General features: G+C 40.7%; 1 protein-coding gene across 7 annotated transcripts; it reads left to right on the top strand.

Annotated features, from left to right (window-relative positions):
- Nucleotides 1-1,469: 1,469 nt before the first annotated feature.
- Nucleotides 1,470-20,415, top strand: LOC116251564 (indole-3-acetic acid-amido synthetase GH3.6-like). Of its 7 annotated transcripts, none has more exons than XM_050076658.1 (4): nucleotides 1,470-2,153; nucleotides 2,271-2,372; nucleotides 9,407-10,197; nucleotides 10,393-10,979. In XM_050076658.1, the coding sequence occupies exons 1-4, from the start codon at nucleotides 1,891-1,893 to the stop codon at nucleotides 10,962-10,964; spliced, it is 1,728 nt and encodes a 575-aa protein (XP_049932615.1). In that variant the 5' UTR covers nucleotides 1,470-1,890; the 3' UTR covers nucleotides 10,965-10,979. The 7 variants fall into 7 exon arrangements, with proteins under 7 accessions (XP_049932615.1, XP_049932616.1, XP_049932614.1 ...); XM_050076659.1 differs by lacking the exons at nucleotides 2,271-2,372; nucleotides 9,407-10,197; nucleotides 10,393-10,979 and adding exons at nucleotides 18,140-18,241; nucleotides 18,654-19,444; nucleotides 19,619-20,411 and having other exon boundaries at nucleotides 1,481-2,153; XM_050076657.1 differs by lacking the exon at nucleotides 10,393-10,979 and adding an exon at nucleotides 19,619-20,410 and having other exon boundaries at nucleotides 1,484-2,153.
- Nucleotides 20,416-21,213: the final 798 nt, after the last annotated feature.

The raw sequence follows: 21,213 nt of genomic DNA on the forward strand, positions 1-21,213 counted from the left end.
ATTAAAAAACATATTTTTTCAATATATATATAGAGTCACCCAATTATCTAACTAACCATAACCACTCTATTCAACATAACCAGAACCACTCAATTCAACATGATAAACGATATGAGAAAAACAAAGAAAAAAAAGTGATGATTAGTTTCATCATCTAGTATTAATATTAGTTTCCACTTTTTTTTTCATGTTTTTCTCTCAACCATCTATCTGCAACAAATGAATTACCATAATTAAATGGTTAGGTAATTCTTAATAGTCAAGAGTCAATATATATGGACGGCCATGAGGGGTTGTCATACACATGTCGACACTTGTTATGGCTTGTTTAAGATACAAATATTTGTGTCCTTATGTGGACCTTGAGATTTGAGATCCCATTTGGCATTTTTATTGGCTGCTTGTGAAGTTCTAGCCATGGAGGATTGAGGTCGTTGCACTTGGGTTCATCTTCAAATGACTATCCTTTGAGTTCTATATTACTCAATTTTGTAGACTCCACGTAGCACAAATTCACCAAAAATTCTTCATGTTTGAATTCGTCGCAGCATAAGTCTCGCCTTTCTGGTGTAGTGTCAAGCGGAGACATTTCTTAAAGCTTTTATGTAAGGCATCTAGCCTTAGGTGGGGTGTGCCCAGAAGGTGTGGAATGAAGATCTAATTATTTGGAAACTGAGATGAGTCCATGATTCAAAGTTGTAGTCCACGGTGCAGGAATTTCATTGAACTTGCTTTTATGTTATGTTTGATTACACATAAAGGGTAACTGATATGGAAGTTGAAACATTGTGAAAGTATCACCAAAATACTAAAAACAGTTTATGAGGGAAAGGGAGACCCAAACCTTCGCTTGAGATGATCAAATATCCTTCCCCTCAAGGAATATACATGGCATAACCAAGTACTGGCTAATTATATCACTCATCTTATTCTCTAACGAGGGTAAGGTCAATGCAGAGCAAGACACTATGTTTCAATTTGTTTGGATTAAAGCTATGAAGGAGGAATTGGATGCATCTGCATAAAATAACACATGAGATGTTATTTTGTCTTTCTAAGACAAAATGTTATTAGATGCCGATAAAATTCAAAAGTGACAGTACTTTTGAAAGGAATGAAATTGGGTTTGTTGCCAAGGGGTAGACACAAACGAATGCAATTAACTACATCTCAAGGCTTGCACATGTAGCAAAGATGAATATCCTAAGAATTTTATTGTCTTTGTCGCATGCAGATTCACGAATATGTTTCAACTTGATATAAATAATACTTTTACATATAGAGAGCTTGGAGAAGAGATCAAAATAGAATTATCTTTTAATATTCGATGAATGTAGAGAAAATACAGTTTGCAACCTTAAAAAGGCCATGTATTGTCTCAAGCAGCGTCCAAAAGCTTGATATTCAAAACTAAGCTAAACTCTGCCCTCCAAAAAAAGGGTTTTTAAAGTAGTTTCAAGGACAAAGATTTTATTTAAATAAAGCAAGTTGCAAACTAATATAGGGTTTTTGGTTTATGCTGATCATATTGTTATTTAAGAAAACAATTTACAAAATTGAAGGAATATTTTAAAAAAGTTTTTAGCCTTGAAACGCTTATATACTCCAGGATTGTGTATTGTTAAATGTACTTTTTGTATTTGACAACACGATTATTTTTTAATTATAAAATATATTATTTATGACGATTTTTAGCATACGAAATGATTGTTTCCCGACAACTATTAGAAAAATGAATGTATTGACTCTGTCAGAAGACTCGGAACTAATAAAAAAAAAAACCGAATGTATTGATGCCCAGAGGTGGAGCAGAGAGAGACAGAGCGAGGGCCGCAGGAGAACGGAGGAAGCAGCAAGTTGAAGCCAAGTCGTAGCGAGTCCGAGCGGAAAATGGAGATGTTGGAGTTGATGGAAGAGATGACCAACAACGTCGATGGAGAGCAGGAGAAGGTGCTGGCCGACATCCTCTTCTTGAATGCCCACACCGAGTACCTGCAGAGGCATGGTCTTGCCGGAAAAACAGACCGGGAGTCGTTCCAGACGAAGCTGCCCCTCGTTACCTATGAAGACATCAGGCCGGACATCCATCGTATAGCAAACGGTGATCGCTCTCCCATCCTGTCTGCCCTTCCCCTTTCCCACTTCCTTTGCAGGTCTCTCTCTCTCTCTCTCTCTCTGTCTGCCTCCAACAAGTTAAAGAACAGATCGGGAAGAGAAATAGTCACCTAGGACGGGAGTCGATTGATCGTGGCCTTTTAATTTTCTTGCAGCTCCGGCACGTCAGGTGGTGAGAAGAAGATGCTGCCACTGGTAGAAGGGGATCGCGACAGAGCGGAGATGGTACTTAGGATTATCGGTAGCCTGATGAACAGGTATCTTCTTTTTCCCCATCCTCATCTCGATGTAAGACTGTCTTCGCCGACTTTCAGATCAGTGTGCCCTGACCATTGCTCTAAAAATCTGTTTCCGATTCGTATCGGAAACATCAAAAGCAATAGGTATCGGAAACACGTCATTTCTTTATCTGCCTGTATCGGCCTTAAAAAATTGGTCTGATATTCTAAATTATTAGTTTAGCAGCCAGTGTTGTGTTGGGTGGAATGAGTCAATATGGGCCCAACCGGATATATATATATATAATGTCCTCAGTTTTCAAATCAATCTTCGACATTTTTTTTTACTAATCCATAATCGATTGCGCTGAATCCGCAGCTTGACAAATCTAACTCCCAAACCAGTTTTTATGACGCTGGGTGCAACATACATACAGAGCTGATCTCATTTTTTACCAGATCAACTAAGCTAAGTTTTTATCATTTACTTTCATCTATATTTATGAGTTTTTCCTAGGTCCTCATTTTAACAAAATTTGCGTACTTTGGCCTATGTTCATGGGTTTTCTCTAAACATCCTTATGTACATAAAGAATTGAAATTTATTTGATGCAGATGTTGTCAACAGTTAAAAGTTAAAAAACTAGTACACAAACCAATGCTAAAGGCATCCTCAACCATTGCATGCTAATGCACCTGCAACAACTGGTTTTTAATGATTTTTTTTTTTTTAAATTTTCACCATCACGCAAATTTGAAGTCTTCTCTTTCTCTCGAATGTATAAATATGGACGTCAATAGATTATATTCGAGTCCAAGCTACTCTTCACTTTTTCATATATCCATATCAAATTTAGATTCAAATACAAATAAAGAAAGTTATGTCAGAATCCCAATTCAAAATCCAGTTTTACAATCCAAATCCCATTCGAATTAGATTTTTACATTTATAATATTTAACTATGTCCAAATTTGGATACGATCAAATATAATTTCGGCGTGCCTTGTTGGACAAAAATTACCAGGAATTAAGTGCATACTTAATCTTGTCTAGGCATGGCTCTGGTTTGAAGCAAGGCAAGGCCCTCAACTTCGTCCACGTTAGAAAAGAGTGGGAGACGAGTGCAGGCATTGCAGTTCGCTCAGTTATTACAAGCTGGTACAAGAGCAGTCACTTCCTCTCCAAGCACCATCTTTACAGTACCACCCACACCAGCCCCGTCGCGTCCATCCATTGCACAGACATGTTTCAGAGCATGTACGCGCAGCTGCTCGCCGGCCTGGCCGACCGGCTGTCCGTCGTCCAGTTGGGCGCCACCTTCGCGCTGGGCCTGCTTCAGGCTATCCGCTTTCTCGAGCGCCACTACCAGGACCTGGCGACGGACCTCGAGAAGGGGACTGTTGATCCGCGAATCACGAATGAAGAGGTCCGGGCGGCGCTGGAGACGAGATTGGTGCCTGACCCCGAGAACGCAGCGCATATAAAAGAAGAGTGTGGACGTGGGCAGTGGAAGGGCATCATAAGAAGAATCTGGCCCAACGCCCAGTACTTGGCAGCCACGGCGACGGGGAGTATGAGTCCTTACGTTCCTGTCTTGGAGTTTTATAGCGACGGTCTGCCTCTGGTTAGCCTTCTGTACGGGTCGTCCGAGTGCTTTTCCGGGATCAACTTGAACCCCTTCAGTAAGCCAGAGGACGTCGCCTACACTCTCCTCCCGAATTTGGCCTATTTTGAGTTTTTGACCGTCGTGTTACCGGACAATTGCCGGCAACCGGCAGAGCTCGTGAGTTTGGCCGATGTTCAGATGGGGAAGGAGTACGAGATAGTGGTGACCACTTACTCAGGTAAGAATCTACCTCTGTTTGGCTTATTCAAACGTTGGTTACTATGATCGCCTGTTCCATTCATGGTTAATCTTTCATCGTATATAGATGCTCAATGGCAGAGTTAATTAGAAATCTTTGGCTGAACCGTGAATGCCATTAATATGTAAATAAGCAAACAGGCACACCTGACTCCATTGATCTCACATGACCAGGTCTTTACCGTTATAGAGTGGGAGACATCCTGAGAGTTGTGAGCTTCTATAATAAAGCCCCCCAGTTCAAGTTTGTTTGCCGCAGAGATGCTGTTTTAAGCCTTGACACAGAGAAAACAAGTGAGGCAGATCTGCAAAAGGCAGTGGCGGCAGCGGAGGCTGTTCACCTTATTCCACACAACATGAGGGTGACAGAATTTACTTCTTTCGCCGACACGACCACAATTCCAGGCCACTATGTCATTTACTGGGAACTCTCACCAACAACAGATCAGACTGAAGGTTTTTTAGCAGATTATTTGATTGAACAGTGTTGTTTGGCAATTGAGGAATCATTGGATGCATCTTATAAAGAAATGCGTGTTTACGACAGATCCATCGGGCCGCTAGAAATCAAGGTAGTGAAGAATGGCACTTTTGATAGACTCATGGACTTTGCTGTATCTAGTGGCGCTTCAGTGGCTCAGTACAAACCTCCTAGGTGTGTTAAATCTGCTTCCCTCCTGCAAATTTTAGATGCAGCTATTGTTTCTGCCCATTTCAGTCCGCGTCCCCCAACTTGGTCGAAGTAGCACTGCAGCATCGTCGTCTCCATCTGGCAGACACTCATGGATTGATACCTCAAGTGCAAGAATTTACACAGATTTCACTGTTTGTGTTAAACAAGATATGGATTCCCTTTCTTGGCGCTTGGTTGAACTGAGTTTTTCGTTCTTTCTTTGAATTAATATGTAATAAAACCGGGCATACTTTTATACTTAAGGAAAAGCATGCTGACCTTCTCTGCAGAAGCAGGGAAGTACCTTTATTGGCGTGTTCTTCTGGCGTAAGTAATTATCATATTTGTTGCACCACCAAATAGTATTCTGAATCCCTTGTTTGATACAGTTTCTGGGTTCCACTTCCACAAGGACCACCATTGTTCTCAAGCAACCAAACGCTAATTGTTGTTCTGAAAGGGCATGGAACTTTGGAAGCTCCATTCTGGCTTTCCTGGAACAACATTTAGACTTTAAAGGCTGTTTGACACGAGTAACAAATTCTTATTTTCTAATAAATCTGCTTTAAAAATTAGGATAGATTATAGAAGCTTGTAACATAGTGTTCCGATAAATCTACTCAAAATTTTGAGACAGAATTATTAGACACAGTAACAACCTGTTATGTGGGGCAAAGAACCTCTTACAAACCACTTGAGAGTTGTGTTATTTTTTATGGTGGGGTGAACTTACTTACTGCTCATGTAAGTTCCAACGTAATCCACCGGCTGGGTTGTTGTTTACACTAATGTAGGACGAGAACTTTTTGTTTTAGCTTGAGATGAGAGCTAAAATTCATCCGAAATGCCTGAAGTCTTCTTCCCAATTGCTCAATTTTCTGATACGCATAAAAGTACCAGTTGCTTGAGATTCTTAAGCAATGATTTCAACTTCTTGTTACATTTAATTTCATATTCTGGACTCTGGAGTGAGTGGATGGCTAATTTGGCTATTCTGGTGAAGTTAAAAACAATAAAAGAAAAGGTACGAATTAATACAAGATGATAAAAATATAAACTAATTTCAGAAAGCATAGAAAAACCTAAAGCTCCTATTTCTTAATTAGAAATAAAAAACTTAAGAAGTTGTTCTTTTTTTTGCCATAGACGGCTAATTGATTTGAACTCTCAGCATCCTAAAGAAAATAGGTTAGGGCAAATAGGAGCTAAAGATATCGTTCAAACCCCAAGCAAGTACAAGAGAAGGAAGCGCAAGTCATGGCCAAAGACATGTGTATACGTAGTTTACACAGCCAATCGGGTGAGCCAAGCTATGCATTCTCTAAACTCCCACAACAATGAAGTCTATTGGACGAATTATGATATGAGGTATGTCAAGAAATCTATAGTTGAATTCATTATATATATATATATATATACACACTCAATATATCTGATTTCAATCAGACATTCGATCAAACCATTCTAGAAAATATTTTTTGCATAAAAGAGACGAAGAGGAAGAGAAATCAGCGTGTCGTTGCATGCAGTACATTGACAACAGTATGCTCTGCAATGCATTAGATAACAGGCAACAACGCTAGAAACCAAATTTCAACTAAAATATCGGAGTTGGGGATTTTTTTTTTTTTTTTTTTTTTTTCTTTTGTCTTTTTGGCAACGTAAAATCTAACAAGACGGTGTTCTCTTGAAAAATTCCCAAGAAATGATGGTTTTGGAGAAAAATTTAAGCGATTTTTTTTCCCAGGTTGAAAATTGAGTCTGACTTAATTTAGGAGGCATTTGATAGCCTAGATTTGAAATAATAAGGCTTTGAAAATCGTGGATTTAAGATTAAACATCTCTCCTCTGATCTTAAATACACCTGTTTTTTCAATGCAAAGAATTAAAGTAAAGACTTTAAGCACCTAGGGTCCTTAATTTGATGAACCATGAATTTTACCATGGATCTTTTGCCACATTAGCAAAAGCATGCCATATCATACTCACATAATTTCAAATCCAAAATAATCAAACGCCCCTGTAAAGTTCAGCACTTTACAAATGGCTTTGTTCATATTTCACCAGTTTCTCGAACTCTTGATTACTAGAAATTAGGTTTTTCTTGAAAAAGTATACTCCAGAAAGTGTTTAGTAAAGAATTTAGTAAAGGGTTTCAAGAAACCGACTAGAACTGTAAGGACATCGATCCCCCTGTGCAAGCCCAAAGAAGAAAATGGAGGTACTAGTTTCTCGGTTTTTACGCTGTTGAGAGTGAACAGTGAAGTTTTCTATTTGACCCTAGCAAAAACCATTGGCTATCGACGTTGACAGGATGTAGAAAAAAACCATTGCCTATGGGCGTTGACAGGATGTAGAAGAAGACCATTGACTACAGAAAAAACCATTGGCTATGGACCTTTACGTTGATAAACAGAGCACATGAAGTTCTTCCAATTGCTCAATTTTCTAATATATATAAAAGTACAGCAGATCAGTAAGACTTTTTATTACATTTAATTTCATAACCCTACAATTGAAGTGATTTAATGGTGAATTTAGCTACTCATGAAGAGTTGAGAGGAAAACAATACAAGAATGAATTAATACTAGATGATAAAAATACACCACTTTTTTTTAACCATCCATCATAATGGATTAAATGGTTCTTATGAGTGTGACTCCTCTGAAAAAAACATAAAATCAATATTCGATTAAGAAGTTGGATAAGATTCGAATTCAAGAAATGACATCCGATTAGATTCAAATTTGAATATACATAAATATCCGACCAAATACATATACAGATTCAAATCAGATTTATTTTTAAACATGTATCATATATTCAATGCTATTACATTTTCCAAATCAGGCAAATTCAGTTTAAAATTTGATCGAATTTGGATATGAGTGTAAAAATAGGATTTATTAAGGAAGAACATGCAAGGCGTCCCAAGCTGGCTAATCGCTATGACAAATCTAAGAGCAGTGGAATGTCTAATTCAGACGGCTACAGTCACGGCAACAACAATGGAAAGTCTAATTCAAATTCAGACGGCTACAGTCAGGGCAACTACAATGGAAGTCCAATCAAAATTCTTTTCCAAAGCTGTTATGCGATACCCATGATCAGCAAATTCAAGCCAACCATTCTCAAACTGAAAAATTACTGGAAGCAGGAGAAAAAAAAAAGGAAAGATATTATCCCTTTTATTTTCTTACAAAATCCTCCATCAATTACATGCTGACCCCATCAGTTACATACTCCCATATATATTGTACTGACATGCAAGAATCAAAATAAAAAAAAAAGAGCAAGAGTTTTCTTTATGGTCGTGGAAGTAGGTTTACCAAAACAGAACCAGGTAATGCTGGTTTTCTTCCTCGCTTTCCTTTTTCTTCTTTAGGGTTCAGAATAGATTCGGACTCTCAAATCAGATTTTAGATTTAGATTCAAATGTAACTATTTTTATTAGTATTTGAATATGAATATTCACATTTTTATTAGTATTTGAATATGAATATGTGAATATTTGAAAACAAAAGCGATTAAACGTACATTCAATTCCAATTCGATCCGCTCACATCTTGATTGACTATGGTCAAAATCTTGGGCAGCGCCACGAGTTGATTGACTATGGTCAAAATCTTGGGCATCGCAGGATGTCTAATAAAACCATTGACTACAGAATGAAAGTTGAAGTTGATAGATAGAATACAGGAAGTTCTTAACCGAGCAAAGAGATATAAAGGAGGGCCGCGGGAGAACGGAGGAAGCAGAAGTACAAGTTTTAGACGGAGAATCCAACCACGAGATGGAGATGTTGAAGTTGATGGAAGAGATGACCAACAACACCGACAGAGAGCAGGAGAAGGTGCTGGCCGATATCCTCTCCCTGAATGCCCACACCGAGTACCTACAGAAGCATGGTCTCGCCGGAAACACCGACCAGGAGTTATTCAAGACAACGCTGCCCGTCGTTAGCTATGCAGACATCCGGTCGGACATCCATCGCATAGCAGACGGCGATCGCTCTTCCATCTTGTCCGCCCTTCCTCTTTCCCACTTCATTTGCAGGTCTGTCTGTCTCTCTCTCTCTCTCTGCCCTTCAACCAGTTAAGAACAGAGCAGAAAAAATAAATAGTCACGTAAGATGCGGCTCAAGGCTTCTTAATTTTATTGCAGCTCCGGCACGTCAGGTGGTGAGAAGAAGATGCTGCCACTGGTAGAGGGAGATCACGACAGAGTGGAGATGGTAGATAGGTTTATGGGTTGCCTGATGAACAGGTATCTTCTTAAGACCTGAAAGTACACATACCAATACTAAAGGCATCGCCATGCATGCTAATGCACCTGCAACAACTGATTTTAAATGATTCCTTTTTTAGTTGTTCATCATCAAACAAATTTGAAGTCATATATAACGAATCAAATTTACATTTATTATATTTATCTATATCCAAATTGGAATACAATCAAATATCATTCCGGTGTGCCTTGTTGAACAAAAAATTATCAGGAATTAAGTGTACTTTCTAAATTAAATTCTCTCTAGGCATGGCTCTGGTTTGAAGCAAGGCAAGAACCTCAACTTTGTCCACGTTAGAAAAGAGTGGGAGACGGGTGCAGGCATTCCAGTTCGCTCAGTTGTTACAAGCTGGTACAAGAGCAGTCACTTCCTTTCCAAGCACCATCGTTACAGCACCACAAACACCAGCCCGATCGCCTCTATACATTGCACAGACATGTTCCAGAGCATATACTCGCAGCTACTCGCAGGCCTGGCCGACCGGCTGTCTGTCGTCCAGCTGTGCTCCACCTTCACGCTGGTTCTGGTCCAGGCCATCCATTTCCTTGAGCGCCACTACCAGGACCTGGCGAGGGACATTGAGAAGGGGACGGTTGATCCGCGAATCACGGACGAAGATGTTCGGGCAGCGCTGGAGACGAGATTGACACCTGACCCTGAGAACGCAGCACTTATAAGAAAGGAGTGTGGACGTGGGCAATGGAAGGGCATCATAAGAAGGATCTGGCCCAATGCCCAGTACTTGGCAGCCACGGCGACGGGGAGTATGAGTCCCTACGTCCCTGTCTTGGATTTTTATAGCGATGGTCTGCCACTAGTTAGCCTTCTGTACGCGTCGTCCGAGTGCTTCTTCGGGATCAACTTGAACCCTTTCTGTAAGCCAGAGGACGTCGCCTACACCATCCTCCCTTATTTGGCCTATTTTGAGTTTCTGCCAGTCGAAACACCGGAAAGTTGCCTGCAGCCGTCGGAGCTCGTGAATTTGGCTGATGTTCAGATGGGGAAGGAGTACGAGATAGTGGTGACCACTTACTCAGGTACGAATCTACCCTTGTTTTCGCATTCAAATGTATGTTACTGTGATTGCCTGTTCAATTCATGGTTAATATTTCATCATATATAGAGGTGCTCAATATCGGAGTTAATTGGAAATCTTGGGCCGCACCGTGAACTGCATTAATATGTAAATAAGCAAACAGACACACCTGACTCTGTTGATCTCACATTACCAGGTCTTTACCGTTATAGAGTGGGAGACATCCTGAGAGTCGTGGGTTTCTATAACAAGGCGCCCCAATTCAAGTTTGTTTGCCGTGGCGATGCTGTGTTGAGCCTCGATATAGAAAAAACCAGTGAGGCAGATCTGCAGAAAGCAGTGGCGGCGGCGGAGACCGCTCACCTTATTCCACACAACATGAGGGTGGCGGAATTTACTAGTTACGCCGATGCGACCACCATTCCAGGCCACTATGTCATTTACTGGGAACTCTCACCAACAACAGATCAGACTGAAGGTTTTTTAGCAGATTATGTGATGGAGCAGTGTTGTGTGGTAATTGAGGAATCATTGGATGTATCTTATAAAGAAATGCGTGTTTACGACAGATCCATTGGGCCGTTAGAAATCAAGGTGGTGAAGAATGGCACTTTTGACAGACTCATGGACTTTGCTGTATCTAGTGGTGCTTCTGTGTCTCAGTACAAACCTCCTAGGTGTGTTAAATCTGCTTCCATCCTGCACATTTTAGATGCAGCGGTTGTTTCTGCCCATTTCAGTCCTGGTCCGCCAAGTTGGTCTAAGTAGCGCTGCAGCATCGTCGTCTCCATCTGGCAGACACTCATGGATTGAAGTCTCAAGTGCAAGAGATTTACACATATTTCACTGTTTGTATTAAATAAATGAGGATTCCTCTTTTTGGTGCAGGGTTGAATGTATTTTTCGTTCTTTCTATGTAACAGAATAAGGTAAGCGTCTACATAAATAAAAGAGTATTTGATGGAAAACGTGGACTTCCGGATGAGGCGATGCCGATGGGTCTGTGAGCATGGTCTGGCCCATGGAAGAGGAATTGCAGTCGTTCTAATATCATCGTGGAAAAACACACATCATGGTAGTAAAGAATGCGTACTTATTTAATCCAAATTTTTAATGCGCATTTAGTGAACGCGACCCTAAGATGACGAGGCCACCAAACGTCACATTTAAAGAAGCGCTGTGCCTTGGCTTTGGAGGTGAAAAACGAAGTACACTAGAGCCCGCTTTAAAATGAAGCTGAAAAACAGGGGTGGGCACCGGGCTAAGTATGCGCCGAATGACTTACGCCTGTGCTTAGCTTTTAAAATCTGGGGTTAGTTTTTAATATTATTTTATATAATATAACAATTTAAAACATATTTGATCAATGTATATATATATATATATATATATATATATATATATATATAAAGAAAATATGTTTTTCAATTATACATAGTTGCTCATGAATATATATATATAATTAAAAAACATATTTTCTCTCTCTCTATATATATATAAAATTGAATCGTAACTATATAACTAGACCATTTTATTCAACATCATGAACAATTAACTGCTAGGGGCGACAACTGACTCTTCGGTGAAATCAGAAAAAGAAAAAAGGTGACAAAAGGGTCTTCTTTCTTTTTTCAGAGCCCACGACAAGGGTTTTCCTACTCCTGGACGAGGGTTTTTACAAGTTCTGGATTTCCATAGCCTTCGCCAAAGGTTTCTTTGAGTTCAATCAAACCCTTCGACAAAAAAGAAGTGGGTTCCGTTGTAATACTAAGAGAGCCCTACCGCCAACAGCCGGAAATGTAAGATAAATATTTATTTATATTACATGCTTGGTTATATAGTCTCTTGATTGCATACCATCCATTACACGATGCAAAATTATATTCTACTCACAGACAATAACAGAGTCAATAGTTGAAAGTTTTGCACGTAGGCATATACACATCTGCTAAGGATTCGGCCTCATCTATTGACAAAAAGTCTATAATATTTTCATAAGGTTAGATTGACTCTCTGTCGCTGGTTATGTTTTTCGTTTCAGCTGGTTATGTTTTTCGTTTCAGGTTCGATAAGTTGTCTCTGATACAACGGTTGCAAATTTGAGGATCCGTTCAGGATCTCTACCCACAACATTAACTTGCAACTCAAACTTGCATCCAAAACAATAACAAACAAAACACAAGAGAAAAGGAAGAGAAGGAAGAGAAGAAGAAATTAGATTGAAAAATGAATGTACGTCACGCATGTGGCCACAACCCAACATGAACTCTGTGAGAAGAATCGGAACTAATCAAAAAATGAATGTATTGAGACAGAGAGAGGGCCGCAGGAGAGCGGAGGAAGCAACAAGTTGAAAAGCGAAGTCGTAGAGTGTACGAGCGGAAGAAGGAGATGTTGGAGTTGATGGAAGAGATGTCCAACAACGTCGATGGAGAGCAGGAGAAGGTGCTGGCCAACATCCTCTTCTTGAATGCCCAATCCGAGTACCTGCAGAGGCATGGTCTTGCCGGAAAAACAGATCGGGAGTCATGTTAGGAACAACAATAATAAACTCTCCTCTCGCACTCTCAAGAGGGGATTAGAAGCAACAAGGAAGAAGACAACGATTTACGTGGTTCGGAGCAAAAATCTCCTACGTCCACGGTCACACAGATCTCTTGTATTATCTCTTCAATGAACACACACTGAACAGACACACTCAACGGCGGCCATCCTCAAAACATAAGGATTAGGGCAAACCCGTATTTGTACAAAATGATCCATATGCCCTTACAGGAAGTAAAATGATATAACAACTATCAAGGTTCTTAAAATAGCAACAGTGATCCATATCACACTTCTTAAAAGCATTTCTCCCCATGAAGTTATCAAACTTTTTGTACCACTGTCTCGGTGCCTGCTTTAAACCATAGAGACTCTTCTCTAACTTGCATATAAGACTTTCTTTCCCTAATACTTGAAAGCCTTCAGGTTGCACCATATAAATATCTTCCTCTAAATCCCCATGAAGGAATGCAGTCTTTACATCTAGTTGCTCTAAATATAGATTTTCAGCTGCAACTAAACTCAATACCAATCTTATAGTAGTTAGCTTTACAACAGGAGAGAAAATTTCTGTATAATCTATACCTTCTTTCTGTTGAAAACCTTTCACTACTAACCTTGCTTTATGCATTTTTCTTCTATCTGCTTCCTCTTTAATCCTGTATACCCATTTGTTTTGCAAAATCTTTTCACAAGGAAGCTCAGTTAATGTCCACGTTCTGTTAGCATGTAGAGAGTCCATCTCCTCTTTCATAGCTAACTCCCACTTAACAGAATCTGTAACCTGCATTGCTTCATCAAAACACTCGGGTTCTCCAGCATCAGTTAACAACAAGTAATGAAAGTAAGGAGAATACTTTCGATTTGGTTTTGGCCTTCTACTGGATCTCCTTAATGGAGGTTGGGATGTGCTTGCTTCTTGTTCCATCTGACTGTTTCTATCTTGACTCTTAATTGCAACATCATATTCAGAGACATCTTGAAGTTCTGCAATGTCTTCACTTGTGTCATGATGTTCATTCTTCTCAGACATAAAACTATCCTTGTCTTTGTACAGAGCCATCTCATTAAACACTATATCATTATGTCTAATAATTTTCTTTGCTTTATCATCCCAAAAGCGATACCCAAACTCATCATTTCCATAACCAATGAAATAACATTTCCTGGACTTAGGATCTAATTTATCCCTTTTATCCGAGTCTATATGTATGTAAGAAACACAACCAAAGACTCTTAAGTGTGCAATATTTACCTCCTTGCCGGTCCAGGCTTCTTCAGGTATTCCATAGTCCAAAGGAACAGAAGGCCCACGATTTATCAAGTATGCAGCTGTATTGATTGCATCCGCCCAAAACATCTTTGGTAAGCCTGAATGCAGTCTCATGCTTCTTGCTCTTTCACAAAGAGTTCTGTTCATTCTTTCAGCAACCCCATTTTGTCGTGGTCTTTTAGGGACCGTTCTTTGTGTTCGAATCCCATGATCTGCACAAAAATTTTTAAACTCTTTGCTGTCATACTCACCTCCATTATCTGACCGCAGACATTTAATCTTCTTTCCGGTCTGATTTTCTACTTCTACTTTCCACCTTTTGAAAACAGTAAACACGTCAGATTTATGTTTGAGAAAGTAAACCCATACCTTCCTTGTACAATCATCAATGAATGTGACATAGTATAGGGATCCTCCAAGAGAACGAACTGGAGCTGGTCCCCAAACATCAGTGTGCACCAACTCTAGTTTTTCCTTCTTTGGAGGCCGTCCAACTTTGGAGAAAGTGACCATTTTCTGTTTTCCGAAAACACAGTCTTCACATAGCCCAATGTCTACAGATTTCAAGTCATGCAACTTGTTATTTGTTGTCATGATCTTCATTCCCTTCTCACTCATATGCCCAAGCCTGTAATGCCACAACAATGATTTATTCTCACATTTTGCCACAGCCACTGTGTCTTTCACATCTGCAGTCATGTACAAAGTGCCAAGTTTGTGACCTCGTGCTATAACCATAGCACCTTTGGTTATCTTCCAAGATCCGCCAACAAAGGTAGTAACGTAGCCTTCGTCGTCTAACTGTCCGACCGAGATGAGATTCCTCTTCAACCCTGGGACATGTCTGACATCTTTTAACTTCCATACATGCCCATTCTGTATTTTAATGTGAACCTCACATTTCCCTACAATATCCAGAGGTTCATCATCGGCAAGGTATACTCTACCAAATTTTCCTGCAACATAGTTATGCATACTTTCATTTGAATATGTTGAATGGAAAGATGCGCCAGAGTCTAAAATCCAAGACTCTATAGAGCTGTGTACACTCAAGGCAAGTGCATCAGCTATATCTTCTGTTGCTGCATTTGCTGAATCATCTTCACGATTTGGGTTCTTCTTCTTCAACAACCTGCAATCTCTTTTCCGGTGTCCTGGCTTACCACAGTTCCAGCAGCCATCACTTCGAGGTTTGGATTGACTCCTTCCCTTAGATTTGGACCTTCCACGCTCTTGGTAGCGTTGATTAGTTCTGCCCCTATTTTGAACATTTAGGGCAGAACCGAGGGGCTCTCCTGCCTCTCTTCTGCGAATGTCCTCACTAAGTATTAAATCTCAAACACCACTGAACTTCAATTTGCTTGACCCCGATGAACTACTCACGGCGGTCACAGTGGCACTCCAACTCTCCGGTAGAGATGACAGTAAAATTAAGGCTTGAACCTCATCATCAAACTTAATATCGACAGAACATAATTGAGAAGTAATAACATTGAACTCATTTATGTGATCCGTAACAGAGGCACCTTCAGCCATTTTCAAATTAAATAAGCGACGCATCAGATATACCTTATTTGAAGCAGAGGGTTTTTCGTACATATCTGTTAGCGTCTTCATCAGACTTGCTGTCGTCTTCTCGTTAACAATGTTGAAGACGACGTTTCTGGCCAGCGTCAAACGAATGACTCCGATGGCTTGTCTATCCAGCAACTGCCAATCTACATCAGCCATCGTTGCAGGTTTCGCTCTCATGAGTGGTTCATGCAGTTTCTTCTGATACAAGTAGTCCTCGATCTGCATCTTCCAGAATCCGAAGTCTTTACCGTCGAACTTCTCGATTCTGACCTTTCCTTCTTCCGGCGCCATTGTTCCTTCCTCGAACGAACCGAGCTCTGATACCAGTTGTTAGGAACAACAATAATAAACTCTCCTCTCGCACTCTCAAGAGGAGATTAGAAGTAACAAGGAAGAAGACAACGATTTACGTGGTTCGGAGCAAAAATCTCCTACGTCCACGGTCACACAGATCTCTTGTATTTTCTCTTCAATGAACACACACTGAACAGACACACTCAACGGCGGCCATCCTCAAAACATAAGGATTAGGGCAAACCCGTATTAGTTGGATCCGCGGTATTGCAAATGAATGTCCAGTATGGATCAACTTCCATACACCAACAAGTCATCAAGACGAAGCTAACCGTCGTTATAAAAATAGGATTCATATCAGATTTCAATTGTGAAATCAGAGTTTAGATTTAAATTCAAATGTAACTATTTTTTTGTTTGTATGTGATATGAATATGTGAATATTTGAAAATGGATGTGATTAAGGGATTCGAGCACCATCCGTTGAGGTGACGTTTACATTATAAATGAACGTATTTCACCTCGAGTTTGACTATGGTTTTCAATCACTAAATATTACAAAAAACCATTGACTGTTTTACTAATATAAATGTACAGGTTGCTTGAGATTAGTTGGACTTTTTATTACATTTAATTTCATATTCCTACCATTGAAGTGAGTTCTTATGAGTGTGACCCCTTACAAGTGGATGCATATTTTGGAAAGGGTGGTTGTGCAAGTTGGAAAAAAGTAATTTTTTCTTTGTTCCCTCCTATTCATATAGGAAACTAAGATGCATGCATACGTAGACTTCATTTCCTCACATATGAACAAAGAAAGGAGAATTCATTTGATTAAACCAACAAAGCTATCGTGCGGCAAGGATGCTGCCATACATATTTCTACTAACTCTATATCTTACGACCAAAGCAAGCATATTGAAATCGATATCATTTCATAGTGAAGAGGTCCAAAATATGCACCATTTATACTAAAAGTGATATTTTTACTAAGATGTCTAAAATGGAGAAATTATGCATCATTGATTGATATCTTTACGACGGCGGTAATTGGGTAACAATTAAGAAATACTCTAAGCTTGGATGGAAATGTCATGGGGAGTGTTGAAGATAGTTGGCAAACCTATGACTTGAATTCAGATTGACAAAAGACTGGGTCTCTAGGTCGGTGAGTTGACTCGTTCAAATAACCATAATGTAAATCGTTGTAGCTGAATCGAGTGAATTAGGGCCAAGAAGAACCAACTCAGGTCGAGTCTGCCAGAGTTAGTTCAACCTTGACTAGTGGCCAGATTTCTTGACAAACTGGGCTGATTCGGGTGATTCTCGAGCCAGCTCGGCAGTTAAACAATTTGTTGTTGAAAAAGTTGTTGTATCTTAGTTACTCTGTTGCCAATTTTATCATCCTCATTTTTTAATTTACTTTGATCCCTTACCAAATTCATTGTGAAAATTATCCTTTCTCCAAATTGCCAAACAAAGAGTTTCCCGGTTGTTCTTGCTTGGGTACTTTACATTGAGACTATTTCGTGGTTTTAGTGGGTAATTTGAGAAGCAAAGAAAACCCTTAGGAAGTTGTTCCTTTTTTGCCATAGACGCTAATTGCTTTCAACCATCAACATCCTTAAGAAAATTGGCTAGGTTTAAACAGGAGCTAAAGCTATCGTTCAAACCCCCCTAGAAAGTACAAGAGAAGGGAAACACAGGTCATGATCAAAGACATGTAGATATGTCTGTACGTAGTTGAACACAAATTATGATATGATGTACCTCAAGAAATCTATAGTTGTATTCACTGTCTGTATAATAAACCATTGGCTATAAAGAAGAGGGCCGGGGGAAAACGGAGGAAGCAGAGTTGAAGACGGAAAAACAGATCGGGAGATGGAGATGTGGGAGTTGATGGAAGAGATGACCAACAACATTGACGGAGAGCAGGAGAAGGTGCTGGCCGACATCCTCTCCCTGAATGCGCACACCGAATACCTACAGAGGCATGGTCTCGCCGGAAACACCGACCGGGAGTCATTCAAGACGAGGCTGCCCGTCGTTAGCTATGAAGACATAAGGCCGGACATCCAGCGCATAGCAGACGGTGATCGCTCTCCCATCTTGTTTGCCCTTCCTCTTTCCCACTTCATTTGCAGGTCGCTCTCTCTCTCTCTCTGCCCTTCAACCAGTTAAGAACAGAGCGGAGAAGATAAATAGTCACGTAAGATGCGGCGCAACTGATCGCGGCTTCTTAATTTTCTTGCAGCTCCGGCACGTCAGGTGGTGAGAAGAAGTTGCTCCCACTGGTAGAGGGGGATCTCGACAGAGTGGAGATGGTATGGAGGGTTATGGGTAGCCTGATGAACTGGTATCTTCTTTTTCCCCATCCTCATCTCCACGTAAGACTGTCTTCACCGACTTTCAGATCAGTGTGGCCTGACCATAATTCTAAAAATCTGTTTCCGATTCGAATCGGAAACATCAAAAGCGATAGATATCGGGAACAAATTTGAATTGAATTTGAAGTCCTCCCTTTCTCTCGAATGTATGTACATATATGGATGTCAGTAAATCAAATTTGAATTGAATATATTCTTAACCTTGTTCACTGTTCTAGATATCCTTATTAAATTTGGATTCAAATACAAATAAAGAAAGTTGTATAGGAATCCGAATTCAAAACCCTGTTTTCCAATCCAAATCTCATTTGGGCGTGCCTTGTTAGAAAGAATTATCAGGAATTAAGTGTACTTCCTAAACTAAATACTTAATCTGTCTAGGCATGGCTATGGTTTGAAGCAAGGGAAGACCCTCAAATTCGTCCACGTTAGAAAAGAGTGGGAGACGGGTGCAGGCATTGCAGTTCGCTATATTGTTACAAGCTGGTACAAAAGCTGTAACTTCCTTTCCAACCACCATCAATACAGCACCACCCACACCAGCCCCCTTGCCTCTATACATTGCACAGACACGTTCCAGAGCACATACTCGCAGTTGCTCGCTGGCCTGGCCGACCGGCTGTCCGTCATCCAGCTGAGCGCCACCTTTGCGCTGGGCCTGCACCAGGCCATCCGCTTCCTCGAGCGCCACTATCTGGACCTGGCAATGGACATTGAGAAGGGGACGGTTGATCCTCGAATCACGGACGAAGATATACGGGCGGCGCTGGAGACAAGATTGGCACCTGACCCCGAGAATGCAAGGCATATAAGAAAAGAGTGTGGATGTGGGCAATGGAAGGGCATCATAAGAAGGATCTGGCCCAACGCCCAGTACTTGGAAGCCGTGGCGACGGGGAGTATGAGTCCCTTCGTCCCTGTCTTGGAGTTTTACAGCGACGGTCTGCCTCTGGTTAGCCTTGCGTATGCGTCGTCCGAGTGCTTCTTCGGGATCAACTTGAACCCTTTCTGTAAGCCGGAGGACGTCACCTACACCATCATCCCGAATTTGGCCCATTTTGAGTTTTTGCCGGTCCAATCACCGGAAAATTGCCTGCAGCCGGCAGAACTCGTGAATTTGGCCGATGTTCAAATGGGGAAGGAGTACGAGATAGTGGTGACCACTTACTCAGGTACGAATCTTACATTTTTTTCGCTTATTTGTTCCATTCATGGTTAATCTTTCATCATATATAAAAATGCTCAATAGCGGAGCTAATTGGAAACCTTCGGCTGCATTCGTGAACACCATTAATATGTAAATAAGCAAACAGACACAACTGACTCCATTGATCTCACATGACCAGGTCTTTACCGTTATAGAGTGGGAGACATCCTGAGAGTCGTGAGTTTCTACAACAAAGCGCCCCAATTCAAGTTCGTTTGCCGTGGAAATGTTGTGTTAAGCATCGACATAGAAAAAACCAGTGAGGCAGATCTGCAGAAAGCAGTAGCGGCGGCGGAGGCCGCTCACCTTATTCCACACAACACGAGAGTGGCGGAATTTACTAGTTACGCCGACACCACCACCACTCCCGGCCACTATGTCATTTACTTGGAACTCTCACGAACAACAGATCAGACGGAAGGTTTTTCAGCAGATTATTTGATTGGGCAGTGTTGTTTGGCAATTGAGGAATCATTTGATGCTACTTATAAAGAAGTGCGCGTTTATGACAGATCCATCGGGCCGCTAGAAATTAAGGTAGTGAAGAATGGCACTTTTGACAGACTCATGGATTTTGCTGTATCTAATGGTGCTTCCGTGGCTCAGTACAAACCTCCTAGGTGTGTGAAATCTGATTCCCTCCTGCAAATTTTAGATGCAGCGGTTGTTTCTGCCCATTTCAGTCCTCGTCCCCCAAGTTGGTCGAAGTAGCACTGCAGCATCGTCGTTTCCATCTGGCAGACACTCATGGATTGAAGTCTCAAGCGCAAGAGATTTACACAGATTTCACTGTTTGTATTAAATAAGATATGGATTCCCCTGCTTGTTGCTTGGTTGAATGAGTTTTTCGTTCATTCTTTGAATTAATATGTAATAAAACAGGGCAAATGTTTTATACTTAAAAGGTTGTTTGATTCGTGGAATGAGAATACCCAGTTCTCCTGCTCCACTCCATTCCCCCAAGAGGCAAAAGCATGCTGACCTACCCTGCAGAAGCGGGGCACAGAACCTTTATTGGCGTGTTCTTCTTCTTGCGCACGTAATTATCGTATTTGTTGCACCGCGAACTGGTATTCTGCGTCCCATGTTTGATACCGTTTGTGGGTTCCATTTCCACAAGGACCACCATTGTTCTCAAGCAACCAACCGCTAATTATTGTTCCGAAAAGGCTTGGAACGTTGGAAGCTCCATTCTCGCTTTCCTGGAGCAGCATTCAGACTTTAGAGGCTGTTTTGACACCAGTAACAAATTATTACTTTTTGATAAAACTGCTTCAGGGGTAGATCATGGAAGCTTGTAACATAGTGTTTGATAAATCTACTCAAAATATTGAGACAGAATTCTTAGACACAGTAACAACCTGCTATGGGTGGCAAAGAACCTCCTAAAAACCACTTGAGAGTTGTGTTAATTTTGATGGTGGGACGAACTTACTTGCCGCTCTCATGTATGTTCCAATGTAATCCACCGGCTGGGTTGTTGTTTACACTAATGTAGGACGAAAACTTTCTGTTTTAGAAGGCTCAGGACTAAATCATGAGCTCTCTTGAGATGAGAGCTAAAATTCATCCGAAATGCCTGAAGTCGTCTTCCCAATTGCTCATTTTTCTAATACATATAAAAGTACCGGTTGCTTGAGATTCTTAAGCCATGATTTCAACTTTTTATTACATTTAATTTCATATTCCTACAATTGGAGTGAGTGAATGGTGAATGCGGATATTCAGAGTTAC

This window comes from Nymphaea colorata, chromosome 3 (genome assembly GCF_008831285.2).
Source record: "Nymphaea colorata isolate Beijing-Zhang1983 chromosome 3, ASM883128v2, whole genome shotgun sequence".
NCBI lineage: Eukaryota > Viridiplantae > Streptophyta > Magnoliopsida > Nymphaeales > Nymphaeaceae > Nymphaea > Nymphaea colorata.

Bases quoted from the DNA above. Each gene is read 5' to 3' on its own strand.
- LOC116251564 (XM_050076658.1), top strand. From the start codon at position 1,891: ATGGAGATGTTGGAGTTGATGGAAGAGATGACCAACAACGTCGATGGA. The intron at 2,154-2,270 runs GTCTCTCTCTCT...ATTTTCTTGCAG, and splicing joins CTTTCCCACTTCCTTTGCAG to CTCCGGCACGTCAGGTGGTG. The intron at 10,198-10,392 runs GTACGAATCTAC...TCACATTACCAG, and splicing joins AGTGGTGACCACTTACTCAG to GTCTTTACCGTTATAGAGTG.